Raw genomic sequence first — 18,727 nt, forward strand, 5'->3', positions numbered from 1 at the left:
TGCACTTTCCCCCAATTGTTATTTTCTTTAAAGAAAAACGAAGTATTGGGGGCTCCATTTTGCATGCGCATGCATGCGTAAGAGAGGCAGAGAATGAATTCTGCAACTTGGAGGGATAGCATCTCCATCTTCTGTTATGTAGGTATGGCAGTTGTTTGCATGGATGAAATGCTGAATAGGGGAAATATTCCCCGTGCCACACCCCCAATCTCAAGAATGGACTTTTTTACATCGAAAGGTCCTAAAAGAAAGGTTAAATGGGTAGTTTTTATTATGATTGTTATCGCTGCTGCTGCTGCTGCTACTACTATTACTACTACAATTTGTTACCTTCACCCTAAGGTCCTAGGACAAGTTAACAATTATAATGCAACATTAATATTACAACACACACTGCAGAAACCCTTGTAACGTGCAGGCAGTGAATGGCGAACATGCAGGTATTCCTTGGCAGGTGAATAGATACGGAAAGGCTTTTCTGAGTGTAAAAAGGGGGAAAGTTGACCTGAGGGAACAAGATTTTTTTTATGGCTCTTGGCAGGGACCTTTTTTTTTTTTAGAAAGGGATAGATTCTGATATTGAGGTTGCTCTGCAGCCTGAAGCGAGGGATTTGGCCAGTAAAACTGTCCGAGCATTTATTTAAAACCTGTAATGGCCTATTATTGCTACCTAGATTTATTTTTATACTAGCTAGTAAAATGTTAGTATAGTATAGGTTAATCCCATGCAAGCATAGGTTAATCACAGTACGATTCAGTATTTAAAACACCAAAGAGGGCTATAGATTGCTGCTAATTAGTAGCACACTGAATCAAGCCGAAAGAGGGTCTTTAAAACTGTTACCCGGGGAATGATTATTCATTGTTTAATTGACTTCAGGTTTTGGCAGCATGATTTTGGAAGACAATCCCTGTTGCCTCCAGGTAACTGAGTGTTAAGAGTGTGAACAGCTTGCAACTGTTGGAGACAAATTACAAAATGGTTTTATGAGGTGTCCGGAAAGGGCAAAGAAGTCAGCTAATGGGACATTATTCATTGTCATCAAGAACACGTTGGTTTGTACTGAATTCTGGTTAGCTATTGCTATGTGGAGCGTAGATACCTGAATCACAGGAAATTAAATTTAATACTTAGTAATGGTTCCATTAAAATAAATAATGTTTAATAGACATGTAAAACAAATTGGATCATTCAAAGGTTTAACTGCTTTAAAACAATTTCTTTAACCTCTCCCTTAGGACCATAGCTGGGTATGAGTCCAGGTGGGATATGGTTGCCCCAGTCAGCAATCTGGCTGCAGCTCTTTGAGCCGGCTGAAGTTTCTGAGCACTTTTCAAAGGCAGCCCCATTACAGTAATCCAAATGGGATGTACCGGTAATTAAGGCATGTGTCACTGAGGTCAAATCAGACAACTCAAGGGATGGGATCAACTGGTGCACTAGCTTTAACTTCAGAGAGCTAGGCATTCATGCTCAGGGCTGTGTGCAGAAGCACACCCAAACTGCAAAGTTGTGTCTTCAGAGGCAGTGTTACCCTGTGTTATCTAGCACAGCACAGAGAAAAATATTAAGTGGTGGTGTTGCATATTAAGGTTTTACTCTTGCTGTACAAATATTCAGGATTCTTTGTTTGAATAAGATAGATTGTTTCAAGGCCACCTGGTACTTATTTAAATAGTTCACATCTAGAATGTGTCATCTGCATTTAAAGTCACAAAGAACACTGATGCATCCTCTTGTTGTTTTTGCAGAAGGTATGAGCTGTATGAATAAAAATCATGGCTGTGCCCATATCTGCAAAGAAGCACCGAAAGGAGGAGTGGCCTGTGAATGCAGACCTGGATTTGAACTGGCCAGAAACCAGAGAGGCTGCATTTGTATGCAACATTCTACACTTACTTACGGTTTCTCAAGGCGAACAAGTAGAATTATGGTATTCCTGTAGCTGTTAGTTAATGTGAGGCTTCGTTTGCAAGCATGACGCTATCTAAAATTCAGTTTGGTGAGATAAGGTATTAAACTGGTAGATATTCAAAATGCCACTGTACAAAAACATCATTTCAGAGATTGTGATGAAATGGCTCTTTTAATTAATAGCAATTCCTAGAACAGTATCTACTTTACAGCCAGGCTCACCACAAAAGTGGCTGGGGAAACCCAGCCAGATGGGCGGGGTATAAATAAATAGATTATTATTATTATTATTATTATTATTATTATTATTATTATTATTAATTATTATTATTATTATTACAAGACAGCAGCCTGGTTCTGACTCTCCCACCCCAAAGAACAACCTATAAGCAGATAAAGCTGGAAGGAAGCACAATATTTCACAGTCACCCACATACACTGCTGGTCCCCTTTCCTCTATCCTTTGTTTATGCTTGGTTCTCTCACTCCCTAAAGACTTTTTCTAGCCCACCTACTTCCTGGCTCCTAGGGAAACTGTGGGCTGTTCTCGGAGTGTTCTATGGTCTGTTACTGCAAAAATAGCAGAGCTCCTTGAGGCACTTTTAAAGAAAGAGCAGATTTAAGGTGCATCCAATGAAGTTATTTCTGCAGCAGACCATGGCACCAAAATTCTCATAGTCTTTAATGTACTGCAATATTTTATCACTGACAAGAAGTTAGTGTTCAGTTTTGACTAGCTCTTGATCAGAGCTGCCTTCTGGCAATGGATTTTTGCCAAATATAAAATTAGGAGCTACCTGTGTTCAGCTTTGAATTCAGATACACTGTTTTTAAGGTGAACTTCTGATCAGATAATTAGTTGCCCATGCCGTTTAGCTGTGTTAAACTACTATTCTTGGATCAAATATTCCTAGAAATATCACCTACTGAATTAGCGTGATAGTTGTTTTTCATTGGTTCATCAATTATGAACCATTTAAATGAAATCAGTCCAAATGTAAGACTAGTATAATTAATTTAATTTAATTTAATTGATTTAAATTGCTTCATCCATTATGAACTATTTAAATAAAAACAATTTAAATGTAAGACTAGTATAGTATAATTAATTTAATTTTGTTAAATTAATTTAAATTGTTAAGTCAGTTAAAAGCAGGCATGTCAATGAGTGTTTAATTTGTTTGTTGCTCGTGGTTATAATTAACTTTGGTTTGGTAATTGTGTCAAAGTACATACACAACAGATGAAAATCTTGATAAAATAGTTCATAGGCATGCCAAATGCATGGAGGGCAAAGATATAATATTCAAGATACAGTCTCCCTGAGCTTCAGATTTCCATAGGCTTTGCAAATGCTTCTGAAGCTCAGTTTTATGTCTTCTTTTTAGTGACTTGCAACCATGGGAATGGTGGTTGCCAGCATACATGTGAAGATGCTGATGATGGACCTGTTTGTGGATGTCATCCAGAATACATGCTGCATTCCAATGGAAAAACTTGCCTTGGTATGTAAGCACTTGAATTCTTTTCAGTTAGACGAAATTTGTATGACATCAGCCTTTAGCCATCTCTGCGTATTTTGCTCAAAAATGGCTGGCTGGTCAAACTGTACCTTTCAAAGTGAGAAACATGCCCCACATCTGATTAGGCAACTTTGAATGGTTGGTTTTGGAAGGAAAGGAGGTCTGCTTATAATTTTAAAAAAATATATTGATCCTCCAGACTCCAATTGAGAAAAGAACTTTGCTGGAGTTATATTTTGTCCCTTTTGTTTTCCTTTAAAATATTTCTCAGGAGCAACTGCAGAGTTTTCATTGGCTTTACTGGTGTTTTCATTGGTGTTTGCATAACATAAGAAGCTGCTTTCAACTAAGTCAGATCATTGGTCCAACTTGCTCAGTATTGCTTGCACTGACTGGCAGCAGCTCTCCAGAGTTTCAGGCAGGGGACCTTCCCAGTCCTTGCTGGCGATGCCTGGGATTGAACCTGAGACCTTCTCTGGGCAAAACAGACCCTCTATCCTTGAGCTACAGACCTTTCCTTAGAAAATTACCTTACCTAAACCACTTTGTGATGAAGATGTAAATTGTGCATTGGCTAGACTGTACATCTCATTGCTCTTCTGCATTCAGTTCTGCATTAACAATGTTCTCAATGCGAGTCAAATGGAAGGAGAGAGACTCAAAAGATACTTTTAAGTATTACATGTGGAAACATTCTTTTTTTAAAAGTGTTATTCATTTTGAACAAGGTATACTCTTCAGTTGCTATATTCCAGCTTTGCATCTCATCCCACCAAGTCATGATGATGATACCTATCCGATCACACATGTCTTTCTACATTAGGATTTCAAGTTCATCCTGGCTTCCTATAATGGTTTGTTTGGGAGAAAAACACCATGAGCACTTTTAAGCCAGCCATGGCATTTCCCATTGGGAGAAAGGGACAGGTGAAGTGAGCGTATTGAGGCTGCTTGCACTAGCACACAGTTCATTCACAAATGAATTTACCTAACAATAGTTAATGACAGGCTTTATACTTGAACACGGCCATTGTGAATTGGACTCCTGTATGTTGACATAGGATTCAAGCAAACACAGCTCAAAGTTACCCATGAGCTGGAGGAAATGGTGGAGATTCTTTCCTGAACCAAAATGTAGGACCTACTGCATGTAGGGCCAATTATGATACTACTTTTCTTTCGCTTTTAAAGAGAGAGAGGAGGCTGCAACTGAGCTCTCTGAAAACAATGCAACAGCGGGAGCTGATGTAGACAAGCGGGTGAAACGGCGACTGCTCATGGGTAAGAAGTGCTCTAGTCTGATAGTTGACACTGATAACTTACCAAACCTTCCTTTGTGAAATACCATTTTCCCAGTTTTAAGTGTTGTAGCTTATATGATTATTTTCAGCATCAGGAAACACTTTTACCCATTCTACTGAATAAAGTCAATGGGAATTTTGCCTGCTTTCATGCTGGTACAGTTTAGCATGGGAAATTCTCGGCAAGACGGTTCAATATTCTGTTGAACCATATATCGTGTTCTTTCCCTTTGTCAAGTGTATCACAGATTCATGCAAATGCACTTATGCATTTCCACAGGGGGTTATACCTTTCCTACTTGCGCTAAGTTTGAAATCTGTAGTAGCATATAGAATTCAATCTTATCTTTATGAAGGAGGTTATTGGCAACTTAAGAGACAATTTCCCCCCAGTCGTGTCATGTGGCTAAGCATGTAGAAATCATGTACAATGGGGAATGATCAAGCACCCTTGATTAAAATGAAATTCTCTTGAAGTAAAATAGGACTTGCCTTCAAATATTGTGCTTCAGGTAGTGTCCCAGACAAGGAGACTTTGTAAAGATGCAGAGAATACAGTCCTAAGACTGTGATTTGAATCCGTTCCACTTTCCAGTCTGCTGGTCTGCCTCGGGAGGAGGAATAGCCATATTTTGGGCCATAGCTGCAGTTCTGCACAAAAGCCAGGAATTGAGTTCATTCACATTAATTTAAATTTCAAGCCTATTCATCTATTCTGCAGGATATGAGAACCCCTATCTTAATTTAAAGACCTTAAAATGTTATTTTCCTAATTAAGGCATGTACTTTCTCTTAATTTGCTCCAAAAAAACCTGTGGCCTGCTAAGGATAATGTGGTTAAGCACACCCTCTTCTTTGATACATCCATTCACCTTCACTTGACTTAGAGTGCTCTTTTACATTTGAGTGCACTTTCTGTCATGGAAACATGAAGCCTGAGTCCATATCCTTTGGGTGAATGTAGTCAGTTGTCCATCCCACAGGATCTTAGGCAGGCATCATGCCTTCACGTGGTTACCAACACGTGAAGTGAAGAGCAGGATGAGTTCCCTGGCCTTGCCCTCCCTGTAATATCTCCCATTGCCCGATCAGGAGTCTAAATTACAAAGTGCCTGACATGTGCATAGCAGGTTCCCTACTGCAGTCCTTTGCCCTCCAAAATGTGGAGGATGGCAGGACCAGCAACAGGGACCCAGCAGATGGAGTTGAGCCAGTGAGCATGGCTTTGCTTTCCCCCTTCTTTACATTTGGCTACAGTTGTCACATCTTCTGTTAAAATTTTTTGAAGCTATAATTTAAGTTTTCTGTAACAGAGTTGTCCATATCTTAATTTAAAATTGGCAAGTTAGAATGGAAGTAATTCAGTTGGAAAAGATCAAATACCACATGCTGCTTTTAAATTCTCTTTTAGTTTTTCCTTCTGCAAATGCCAGATTTTATTTCCTTTCCTTAGAAACATGTGCAGTAAATAATGGTGGCTGTGATCGCACTTGTAAAGACACCTCAACAGGTGTTCATTGCAGCTGTCCTCTTGGATTTACCCTTCAGTTTGATGGGAAGACATGCAAAGGTAGAGTTTAGACCTTTTTTTTTTTTTGCAATGTTCATATACAAATTGCTGCTTTTGCAGCATCCCAATGAAAACCTTGCCATTTGTAAATTATTAAGAAAACAAGCAAAAGTGGGTAGCTCAGCTGTAATTTGCATATGGTCCTTTAAATAGTCTCCACTTTCAAACAGTTAGAAATGGGTGTTTAGGGTGTTCATGTCTAAAATACATAGTAAACGTAACCCAGAATTGGCAATTGGCTGGGGGTTCTTGGGCATGTGCATTGCATTTTCTGACTTTTCTTCCATTCATGTAGAACCAATATGGGTTGCAAGAAGAATGTGTAAGAATGAACTACCCACCTTCCATCATTTAATTTACGACACTGTATTTATAAGGCAAACCAATATGTCACAAAACAACGTGCACTTTTTTTTAGTTCCCTTTAACCTCTTGTTTCTGCATGTGTCACTGGTTCTGTGGGCGCCTCCTCTTGAGGGCAGATAAATCTGCTTCCTCTGTGCCCCAGGAGTCATAAAACGATCCTGACATACCTAATTCAGCAGAGCTGCCCAGCCGTGCCAGAGGCTGATAGACCAGAACAGTGAATCACTGAGAATTTTCACAGGCAGCATCCTTTGTAGCTATGTATTCTGGCCTCATAGGAACCTTCAATAAATTTATTTTATTACTTTATTGTGTCATGCACACAGTGTATGAACTACAGGTTTAATCAGTGGGAATCTGACTTAAGCCCAGCATGATAGTACTTTTAAAACTATTTTTAAACAACAACAATTTATTATTTGTACCCACCCATCTGACTGGGTTGCCCCAGCCACTCTGGGCGGCTTCCTGCATATATAAAAGCATAATAAAACATTAAAGCTTCCCTATATGGGGCTGCCTTCAGATGTTTCCTAAATGTTATATAATTTAAATATTAAAATGTTATATAATTACTTGAAACTAGAATCCTTGTGGCCTAGCAGGGTATTTTTTTTAAAAAAAGATAGAGAATCTAATGGTTGCTGTATAAGGAGATGGGAGGAGCACTCAGAAAATGGTTGATATTTACGGTATTTACCTGTTTTAGGATCTGTCAAGAAAAGGAAATCAAGCTTTGTATCCTTTGTTTCTTTATTTACAGATATTGATGAATGTCAGGCCAGTAACGGTGGATGTGATCACTTTTGCAGAAACACCATTGGTAGTTTTGATTGCAGCTGCAAAAAAGGCTATAAATTATTAACTGATGAAAAGTCTTGTCAAGGTATGTGTCGGGGCAAGCAATAAAAAATATAAATATGTTTGGAACAGTTTGAGCATGTAGGTAGTAATGAGGTGCTAATGAATTCCAGAAATAATGTTCTGGAGTTGAATTTATTTCATGACTCAGCTTCTGTCAGCTTTAGTAGGTGCATTAATCCATTTTTCTAGACAACCATTTATGAAGCCATCATTGACAATGACTTCTGCAAAGCAGAACTGATTACCAAGAACCCAAAACTCAGTCCACTGTTCTTTATCTTTTGGTTGTTGTTTTTTTAAGATCAGATGTAGCATGACAAATAGGAAATGTAGAATTTAGGAGAGTTCAAGTGAAAGTACCATTTGAATACAGTTTATTTTAGTATTAAGTCTCTCATCTTTCCACCTAATCTGTTTACCAACCACATTCTTGCTGGAACGATCAGTAGTTAGCTCATTATTTAATTAAAATTGTGCTACTATTCAAAATTGTGTTTGAAGTAGGCTATTTTTTTCTAAGAAAAATAATAATATGTTAACAGTTTAAAAACCTACACAAGTGCTAGCTGAATACAGTATTTTGAGCTCCTACCTATTATTAATTTTCCTACCAATTACTTATCTTTTAATCGCTGATCTCAACCTCCATCTGGGTGTTGTCTATGTACAATGTTCACCTTCTGGCCTCTATATGGCTGGGTTATTTCTAGAAAATGTAAAAGGTAAGGTAAAAAGGTAAAGGTCCCTGGATGGTTAAGTCCAGTCGAATTGCACTATGGAGTGCAGGACTCATTTCTCTTCAGGCTGAGGGAGCTGGTATTTGTCCACAGACAGCTTTCTGTGTCTAGTGGCCAGCATGACTAAACCACTTCTGGCACAATGGGACACCATGAGGAGTGTCAGAGTGCATGGAAACACCATTTACCTTCCTGCCACAATGGTACCCATTTATCTACTCGCTCTAGTATGCTTTTTCGAACTGCTCGGTTGTCAGGAGCTGGGACAGAGCAACGGGAGCTCACCCCGTTGCACATATTTGAACTGCCGACCTTACGATTGGCAAGCCCATGAGGCTAAGTGATTTAGACCACAGCACCACCCACGTTCTGTTATTTCTAGAACAATGATTTCAGTATTAAATGTCATATAGCAGTTGTATTAAGTACCGACAAGATAGTGTATTCTGGATAAACCAAGGCATTCCACAAAAAAATGTATGGATGCCGATTGCCCTATTAAAAATGGGAAGAGCCACTTCTAGGGGGTGGTTGGGATTAGAGAACTGATAGGGGAGGGGGTGCTTACCACCTTCCTTGCCCATTTTTCCAAATTTCCTCCAGAGCAGTGGCCTCCTTTTTAAATTCAAGAAAATATTTATTAAAATCTGTGTTGGAGGAAGGAGCTGTTTTAAGAGGCAATGTGGAGAGTGGAAATAGCAGGTGAGAAAAGGCACACCCTTACAGCTATTTCATTCTCACCTCCCCACACCTGCCTCCAAACTGTCTTTCCCACCTTTTAAAGGGCAATCAGAATGATGTTACATGCATCAGTGTGTAATGTTTAGTTTGGCCCTTGCAATGCAAAAAATTCTACTTTTTTATTTCCCTCTGAGCAACTGCACCTTCCTTCCTTGCTGTCTCCTCCCTGCTTGGATTATTAGGAAGGTTGGTTGGCTAGGGAAAGTTTCTAAAGAACCTCAAGTTCCAACACCTCTATTTTTAGAAAATACCTGCTGGCTATCGACTTACTATATTTTGCCAGTCCAGAGATACAAAGAACCACTTTATTATTCTGCAGTCAGTGGCATTTTAATCAGTAGACCAGTGTTTTATACCGTTGTTAAGTCAGTAGGAAAAAGAAGAAGGAAAGTTAAGTATTGCTTGATAAATATTGTTTCCTCTTTGCCTGGTCTCAGCTACCTTATAACAAAATGTTTTCAGTGGTCTAAAAAAGCATAAGAATTCACTTGAACAGCAGTTCTACTCTTTGGTTTGCCACATTTGATATACTAACTGCCTCATGGTGTTTTAAAATCCAGTACTTTTTCAAAAAAATCCAGTACTTTTCTTTTCATCCAGCTTTCCTAGTATATAAATGTCTCCTAATCATAAAGTGAAATAATGAAGTGTCCCTTTAAAAATTGCAGACATTGATGAATGTACATTTGAAAGAACATGTGACCATATATGCATCAATCATCCAGGCACTTTTGAGTGTACTTGCAACAAAGGATACACACTCTATGGCTTCACACATTGTGGAGGTGAGTGTATATATAAAGTTCTTGCTGGCATGCTTATTGCTTGTGCTATCTTTAACATCAATTGGAAATGTGGGTTTTAAACCCAGTGCTGCAGATTTTTCAGATGTTTGCCTTTCTCCTTTTTGGTCAGTTTGAAGCAGAAAACTACTAACTGTGTATTTATCATGCTTTTGCTGAAGTAACTTTTCCTTCTCACTTTTACTGGAAAGCAACTATGTCTATTAGAACAAACAGTTAGTTGCATTCCACACTTGGGTACTAAGAGAGAGGTTTTGCAGAATGGCTGCCTGCAAAACGCCCATAGGTTTCAGCAGGTATTATGCACGGTAGCTACCTCCAAGGCTAGCCCTAATTAAAAAAGGTTTCAAAAAACAGATTATGTTTGTAATTTAGTTTTTTCTAACCGAAATACATAGACGTAGCTTTGACAAGCTAAGAAAGTCATTTACAGTCACGTATGGTTTTAAAATGGTCCTGTGGGGAAAGCCTGGGCCTTCAAGTCATTTTATTTTGATTCCGACATAACAGTAAACCAAACCATGACACTTTACTCCACCTCTGGCTCTTCTGCTGTGAGTTAAATCATGGTTTGGCTAAGCATGTTGTCTAAACCTAGACTTCTGGTTTGTTTTGCTCCAGACAAAGCACCCGCTCTAAACCAATAAGAAACATTGGTTGCGGCTTGTGGCTTATCTAGAGCAAGACAAATCATGAGTCTAGGTTTTGACATTTGTTATTTTGTAATATTTTAGTTCTGTATGCATTTTATTTAGTAATGTATTTTGTTGTTTACCTTGTGCTATGCATCTTGGGTTCTTATGCCCTGGGCTCTTAGAAGAAAGGGTGATTAATAAAATAATATATATGCATATTTAGGTTCCCCAGGCTTCAGAACTAAGCTCACTTATTTGGCCCAAAATTCTATTGAATTTTACAAGCTTACAATTAAGTGTGTGTGTGTGTGTGTGTGTGTGTGTGTGAGAGAGAGAGAGAGAGAGAGAGAGAGAGAGAGATCTTGCCACACTTTCTATATATACCATAGTCAAGCAGTAGCCAACTTGTGCCCTCCAGATTTTGTTGGACTCCAACTCCTAGCCAGCATATCCAGTGGTCAGGGATATGGGTGGAGCTGGAATACAGCAATATCTGGCAGGTGCCACATTGGCTACCCCCAGCATAGCGAATGTATTATTGTACCCAGCAGTAGTTTTGCATGTGCTACTCTATGCTGAGCACAGTAGGAACTGCACTAATTTTTTGGTTAAATGTCTCTCTCCCCACACCCCATTCTGCTATAGATGTCAATGAGTGTAGCATCAACAATGGTGGCTGCCAGCATACCTGCGTAAACACACCGGGGGATTATGAATGCCACTGTGATGCTGGCCACAAATTACACTGGAACAAAAAGGACTGTGTTGGTAAGATTCAAGAGCCCCCAATGGTTTTTGCAACTTTGGTTTCCTGCACATTTGAAGCAATTTTGATAACAATGATCCATTGAGCACAGCAGTGTGGATCCGCATTATCACGGCCGAAGACAGACAATACTTTTTAAGAGCTGGAAGTGATCTGAAAGAGAGTGCACTTCTCTTATCATACATCCATGTTTCTTTTATCTCACCATTGCATATGAACCAGGTTTCTAATGCAGTCAGATATCTTTAGAATCTGCTTACCATGAGGTGAAAGTGTGATACTAAGAGCAGTGATCCATCTTTCAAATTGCAGCTAGTCCTCTGAAAAATCTATTGTATGTATTCAGCCTGCAGTACTATTTTGTTTCTAACTGGCCATCATGGCTGTCTGTCAAAGCTGGCTTCAAAACAAAACAAAACAGGAGATACTTTCAGGTCTTTGATGCTTTCTTTCCTGTGCTTTTAATCTGGGCTGTTTTTCCTTTTGTGGTTGCCTGCATTAAAAAAATAAATAAATTCAGTATTTTATAGAAAAGAGGAAATATATATATACTGTTTGTGCCTTCCTCCTTCATCAATATTGATTTTGTGCCATGCATAGCTTCACATTTGCATTTTAGAACCATATCTGTCATTAGTTTTCTTCTCCCGTGTGTATCTGTATTTTGCCCTATAGAAAGGTCCATGCCTGATGTCAGTTTACCCAAAATATCTCTGCACTGCATTAAGACTGATGGAAGCAATAGGTGTTTTTTAATCTGCCCCTCTGACATTCATCTGACCTCTGGTAAGTCATGCAGAACACAGTGATTATATTGTTGTTGTTATTTCTAAGTAAAAGAATAGAAACCCTAAAAAATTCTGGAAATATTCATTAAATCATATGCCACTATCCATATGCACATTCTGTAGGATTCATCTTCTACTACATGAATTTATACCAGATTTCCCTTGTGAAAATCACTTGACAGACAAAATATTCAAAATAAATAAATATGCGTTCTAGACTTAGTGATGCGTCACTTGTGCCTTAGTACAGTGGTGCCTCGCAAGACGAAAAGAATCCGTTCTGTGATTCTCTTCGTCTAGCGGTTTTTTTTCGTCTTGCGAAGCAAGCCCATTGAAGGATTAGCGGATTAGCGCTATTAGTGGCTTTTAGAGGCTTTTAGCGGCTTATCTGCTGATCGGATCAGCTGATAAGCGGCTTAGCGGCTTAGAAAAAGGGGGGAAGGAAAAAAACCCCGCAGGAACTCGCAAGACATTTTCGTCTTGCGAAGCAAGCCCATAGGAGATTCGTTTTGCGAAGCACCTCCAAAATGGAAAACTCTTTAGTCTAGCGAGTTTTCCGTCTTGCGGGGCACCACTGTACTGTAAGCTTGAGAGTCTATTCAGAAACTGGATTGAGTTTCCAGGAATATATTTCAGTAGTATTCTAGTATGTGTTTCTGTTTTATTGTATAGCTTTATGATCTGTCTCTTAGGCCTTGAAGATTCCTACAATATAAAATGTGGCAGCCCTTCTCCACTTAAGAAAAAGAAACAAAATGCGAGTGAGTCAACTGCTCTAGGTAAATTATTTGCTATATATTTTTCCATGTTGGGCTTGAGCTGGTTTATATCTTTTAAGGGTTCTGCTTAATTAAAGAAATTGTGGTCAATTAATTTACTAGTCTGCCTAAATTTGCATCTAAATAAAACAGTTATGCAGAAAACACTCACTTTATTGTAGCAGGTACCCTCATAGAAGAGGCATTACCTTGTGAGGGGGAAAAACAGGGGTGCTTTTTAAGATGGCACTTCCAACCTTGGATTCTGCAAGCGCTTTTATTGGCAATTTTTTGAAAAAACAACAACAATCTGCTTCCCAGTTAGTCGGGGGGCACTTTTTAAAACTGATCCTAAAGTTTTTCATCAATTAACGGAATAAATGTTGCACCCAAGTTTTGTGCTGCTGTTTTGTTAAAAAGGGCAACCAAACTAGAGTAGCCTTTTGTAGATTCTTGAAGACAGTGCATAGTTCAGTGGCAGAGGGGAAGATCTCAGCTTCTTTCGTAGGTATCTCTTGTAAAATCATCTCAGGTTAGCAGGGTTTGGAGAGCAGTCTTTGGCAGTGACTTGTGCTCAGGGCACACAATGATGGTCTAGGTGGATCATTAGTGTGGCTCAGTGTAAGGCAGACTTTACGAGTCTTTAATAAACCTTTAATAAAGGTTTAATAAGCCTTTAATAAATCGTGCCTTTAATAAAATGAAAAAATAAAGCCTTTAATAAGCCTTTAATAAAACGTGTTCCTATTCAGTCCTACAGGATCGTCATTGCTACCATTTTCTGTTCTCCATGCTCCACTTGTCAGTTAGCATCCCATGGCCATTAAGCACACTCAGTCCTTGTTAAGCTGTTTCCCCACCCCAACAATAACCCATAGTTCTCCCCTAAAGTTTTTTTTTGGTAGTTCTGCAAACTTTGGGATTTCCCCCAAGCCTGGTGATGCACCCCTCATGTGTGTAGGCTTTGGATCCAAAAGCAACAGCATTCACACATGAAAATAAGAAGTAGAAGGGATGGTTCTGCTTTTAAATGCATTAGGGATGCTGCTATACAGTCTACCGGTTGCCAGGAATAGTATTGATATGGCATTAGTGGAGCAGATGAATTGCAAATTTTGTCTTTGTTTATTTATTAAGTTTTAAAACATCCTTCATCTGAAGATTTCAGGGCAGTTTGCAGCATAGAAATACAAAATAAAAACACAAAATACATAATAAAAACAAAGAAAAAAGAAAGAAAACCCCCCCCCAACACTTTTAAAAGGACATAGAATGTTAATCAGGCAAAGGCCTGGTTGAAGAGGAACATTTTCCCCTGGCGCCTAACAATGTATAATGAAGGCACCTGGCAAGCTTCCCTGGCAAGAGCATTCCACAAACTTCTTATTGCTTTGCTTTCACTTTATGTGAAAGCTCTTTCTCTTGGAGAGAGAAGCAGGTGGCCACTTTTTATTTTCAAAGTGTTGATGATGCAGTGTTTGAAAGCCACCTGAGTTACCTGCTTGGTTTTACGTCCTGGCATAGGAAAGTAACAATTTTAATGTTTCTTCCTGAAGATCTTTCTACCATCAGGACAAGTGTAACCTTTAAATTTAATGAAGGAAAATGTAACTTGAGAAAGAGTAAGATGTTTCAAGATGCCCTTCATCATATAATACCAGGTATGGATGAATATGCGCGATTAAAGCGGGTTAATTTTGTAGATCAGTAAATGCCAGAGGCCTCCAGTGGTGTGTGATGTGTAGTTGTAGTTACTTTTTGAAGGACCTTGGTAATGTTTGGTCATGATCATGCACTATAGATACATGATTAGTCAGAATAATATTATTCTGTTTCCCTGCAACTGCTCTGTCCAACGGTAGGGCCACAGGACAGGTCCAGGCCTCCTTTCACTTCTGCTGCTATGTGGTGCTTCAGACCTCCTCACCTAATAACCCATTGTTAGGTGCCAGGTGGGATATGGAGCCAACACCCATCATGGAATGGAACACATATATAGCCTAAGGTGATCTGAGTTTGAAAATAGCTTCAGCTGCAGAAGAATCCAATGGGAGGAGTTTAAGATTATTTTTCTATAGTTTGATAGTCTACAATAATTTCTGTAGCCAGTCATAGGCAAGGCTGCGTAAGGGATGGTACGGTGTTAATGTCAGTAACTGGGTTGGAGCAAGGCTGCCCTGACCAATATTGGTCAGGTGAAGAAATGGACTTTTGAGTCCCAGGCAAAAGAGAACGGGGGTGGGGTGGGGTGGCAAGAGTGCAAAATAGACAGGAACCTTTGCAGTCAGAATGTGTGCTTGTACATCAGGTGTGTAATGGGGAAGGCTTAAAGATTAGAGAGCATTACAGTTTAAAGAACCATAGTTGGAGAACTTCAGATTTCCTATCAAGTTACGTTACAGGGCAGTTAAGGGGAAAGTCTATATGGGCAGTCTAAATGGGATGTGCCCCAAAGGCTAGTGATTATGTATGTGCATCACCAGGAAAAGTGTTGAATACATCTTGACTGACTTGATTTCTTGTTGATGCAAGGGTACACAGCTCAGCCCATGTTTGAGGTGCCACTGTTAATTTTTCCGGATTAGTTTGCTGACAAGTGACGTAGTAAATGTCTGGACTCCCAGACACGGTACCTAATCAGAAGCCTAGGGCCACTTTCCTTTCATTCTTAACACAAATGCAGTGTGTGAGCAAATGCTTAGAACTATAGCCATGCAAATCTTCCTAGTAGCAAACTGACTGAGGTTCTGGCAGTCCAAGTTTGAACTTTTAATGGTGTAGAGCTTTGTCATAGCTGGTTTAAGCGTGTAAAAGGAACAATGGAGCTAATTTTCAATAAACTTAATTTGGGCAGCATTAAGACCTCGGCACTGGTTTTAGTCTAATAAAATAGAAAATGTGTCCAAATACCAGACTGTACCATACACCATCGAGTGCAGTTGCTTGTCGTTTGTTAGCATCTGGAATGAATCATACAGCCCCATAACAATTTTCTCGGCAACATTTATCAAGCCTTAGAAAGGCCCTACAGCATAGATGGCTCTTGCTTCCTTTAATTTTCTTCACACAGAGAAACACAATTCAGTATTGGAGAAGAACTTCTACTATGTAAATCTGACGTGCAGTTCTGGCAAGAGAACTCTTGGAGACCTCAGCAGCTTGAAGGCAGCTAGAGAAATGTTTATATCTGCAGACTTTGAGCTTGAAACAAACCAAAAGGAGGTGACAGGTTGGTTGGAAAGGAACCCACAATACAATTGAAAGATTATGGGTTTGAGGGAGCTTTGTTGCAGTTTGTTCCTTGATTTCTCTCTCTTTCACTTTCACCTTCATGCAAAAAGAAAAAAAGTATCTCCTGTTTTAAAGCTTTAATATTCATTTCCCCTATGGTCAGAAAGCTACTATCACTAGATGTTCACCATTTAATTGCTGTCTGTTTTGGGTATATTGAAAAGTTTAACACAGAATAATGTATTGCCGTAGTTAATACAGTCTACCATTATTGCACTGACAACTCTTTTGAATCTAGTATTGTTGCACTTTAGTGCTTTCTGCTCTTGATCGCGACCACCTGTACCTTTCTAGAAACATGCAATCTGAGCTGTGCACGTAAGAGGACCGAGAAAAGGCTTCGTAAAGCAATTAGAACGTTGCGGAAGGTGATCAATAAAGAACAATTCCATATTCGCCTGTCTGGTGTGAATCATGATGTGGCCAGAAAATCTGTCAGGGTGCTGGAAACACAAGAAATCTGTGGCCTGGGTCAAAGGCATGTGGGCAACAAATGTGGTAAGCACAGATGCGATCAGATGCATTGATCTAACGCGTATGTAACGGTGACAGAAAGCTAAGAAAGACCAGAGTCTGGTGAAGCAGTGCAGTGGAATTCCACCAGAGTGGAGCGTCTCGCAAAGTGCTGAGCAGGAAACCTCACTTTGATTGGCTGCGGGTACAGCTAACCCAAGTGGAGTGGAGACAGGAAAAAGAAACCATGATTTAGCTTTACGGGCCTTAGCAGGAAGATGCCACCATGAGTCTTGGGCTCACACATTTCTACCTTCCTCTTTTTTTTTTCTTCCTGCACAGCTGAGAGGTGACCTTCAACAGTGTTTAACTTCACTTTGCATAAAACCTCATATGACCTTATGTATGGATCAGAAACTTTTCAAACTGCAAATTCTAGTCAGTTTCAGAGCAAGCCATCTTCAAACCACGAGTGCAACATGACAAGCAAGTGTTAGTGGAAAGTGAGAATAAGTTCTGCTAAAGTTCTCATTGTGGCCAATTGAGGGGGAGATGGCAGGGGAAGCATGTGAGCACAAGACTCAGGGTGACTCTTTCCTTTTCATTTCTGTAATGCTCAGCTGTGGCTTCCTATGGGCTGGCTGCATGAGGGCTAATAAACCGTGTGAATAGGTTGTATTTGTATCCTTCTGAACTCCATAAATTTAGAAGGGCAAGTGTTTCCCATTTTTTACCCTCTCTATATTCATAAATGAATCTTCCCGTCTCGCAGTAAGTGTTAACTGTTGCAAGTGTAGGCATTTGAAGCACACATTAGGCATTTGCACAGACTTTAAATGTTTAGTAAATCTGATGCTGTTATATTAGGTTTTATTATCTATATTATGATGTTGTTAGGATGGTGTTTTCAGTGTTTGCATTTTAATGTTGTTTGATTTTAACTTGCATCATCAGCATTGATTTTTTAAAAATTGCATCACGGGGCACAAATGCGTCTTTCAGTCAGTCTTCGTTGTACTGTAAGCATATAAAGTGATACTTCACCAAAAGAACATTAACTTTCACTGCGGCTCAGGTTTTTTTCTCTAAAAAGAAGAAAATGTGACACAAAGAACTTTCTGTTTAGAAATTTTTCCCCCTGCTGTTTTTTCCCCGTGTATCTGATTCCCAACATCTTGCAACTTTCTTTCCTTTCAAATGAAAAGATCTTGAAAGAGGTGCTGGGGGAGAGGGGAATAAATTTTCCAAACCAGAGATAAATAGCTGGCTGTTCTGCCAACCTGCTGCTTAAGGAATAATAGACTCAAGACCTAACTCCTAATGCGCATAATTTACCCATATGGCCACAGCTTGTGAACCAATAAACACCAAAACAAAAAGATCCTAAAACAATACAGAGGGCTGCTTAGAAATAAGTTTCCATCGGGTTTTTGTGTTTTTCTTATAAAGTCAGGGCATGGCTCTTAGGGGAACAGTTAGTTGTGGATCACGACCTCTTTTATGAGGCTCACCTTTTTCCATCATGGAGACACTATAGAGTTTGTCCATGGCATCAAAATCTTAAAGGCTAAAAGTATTGAATAGAGTGAAAGAGCCTTTAAATGTCCTTATAACTACTATTCCTGGCTCCCTGGAGTTGCTTTTCTCCCCCTCTTTCTTTTGCATCAGAATAGCTTTCACTTTTTCAAAGAGTTGCAGTGATTAAGAATAGGATTTTAATGGTCGCTGAAGACAAACAAAGACAATGGTTATAGGAATGAATCCTGCTGAAGGCAAATGGTTCTTCAGCTCATTTGAAGGAAAACAAGCAGGTCATGGGGAAATAAAAAGCAGGCAAAGAAAGCTTGCTGAATCCTTGATGTAGTGCCATTATTTCCAAGTCGTTGCTCTTTGTTGTGAAAACAGACTTTTTTTGTACTGTGTGGCACACCTTGTGCTTTATTCTGTGGGACTAAAACTTTGCAGCTTAATTTTTAAACTAATATTTGTACAGAAGAATTTAAGGCTACGGCGACATTTTTATTTCAGTTTTTGCTCCATACAGAGTGATCAGTTGTGCTTCAGTAGCTTTAAAAATGTGCACACTGACACACCCACTCTTTGATTTTCAGGGAACTGGACACATCATAGAGGATAACGTTTCACAAGCAAGCATTGACCTTAAATATTTCTGAAAAGACTTAGCTCATTTATAGTGTAGCCATTCTAATGAATGC

The 18,727-nt window shown here is 39.3% G+C and overlaps 1 protein-coding gene across 3 annotated transcripts in view; it reads left to right on the plus strand.

Moving 5' to 3' along the window:
* Positions 1-18,727, plus strand: part of SCUBE2 (signal peptide, CUB domain and EGF like domain containing 2) — a 46,943-nt gene that overhangs the window by 14,869 nt on the left and 13,347 nt on the right. Inside the window, exons 5-16 of one of the 3 annotated variants that reach the window (XM_082193114.1) lie at positions 1,753-1,878; positions 3,304-3,420; positions 4,630-4,719; positions 6,193-6,309; positions 7,439-7,561; positions 9,686-9,802; positions 11,101-11,223; positions 11,897-12,007; positions 12,702-12,788; positions 14,324-14,428; positions 15,838-15,996; positions 16,353-16,556. In XM_082193114.1, coding sequence (XP_082049240.1) covers positions 1,753-1,878; positions 3,304-3,420; positions 4,630-4,719; positions 6,193-6,309; positions 7,439-7,561; positions 9,686-9,802; positions 11,101-11,223; positions 11,897-12,007; positions 12,702-12,788; positions 14,324-14,428; positions 15,838-15,996; positions 16,353-16,556 — 1,479 coding nt within the window. The remainder of the gene's footprint in view (positions 1-1,752; positions 1,879-3,303; positions 3,421-4,629; positions 4,720-6,192; positions 6,310-7,438; positions 7,562-9,685; positions 9,803-11,100; positions 11,224-11,896; positions 12,008-12,701; positions 12,789-14,323; positions 14,429-15,837; positions 15,997-16,352; positions 16,557-18,727) is intronic. The other 2 variants (XM_082193115.1, XM_082193116.1) reach the window with 2 other exon arrangements.

Source organism: Podarcis vaucheri (assembly GCF_965113315.1).
Source record: "Podarcis vaucheri genome assembly, chromosome: 1".
Lineage (NCBI taxonomy): Eukaryota > Metazoa > Chordata > Lepidosauria > Squamata > Lacertidae > Podarcis > Podarcis vaucheri.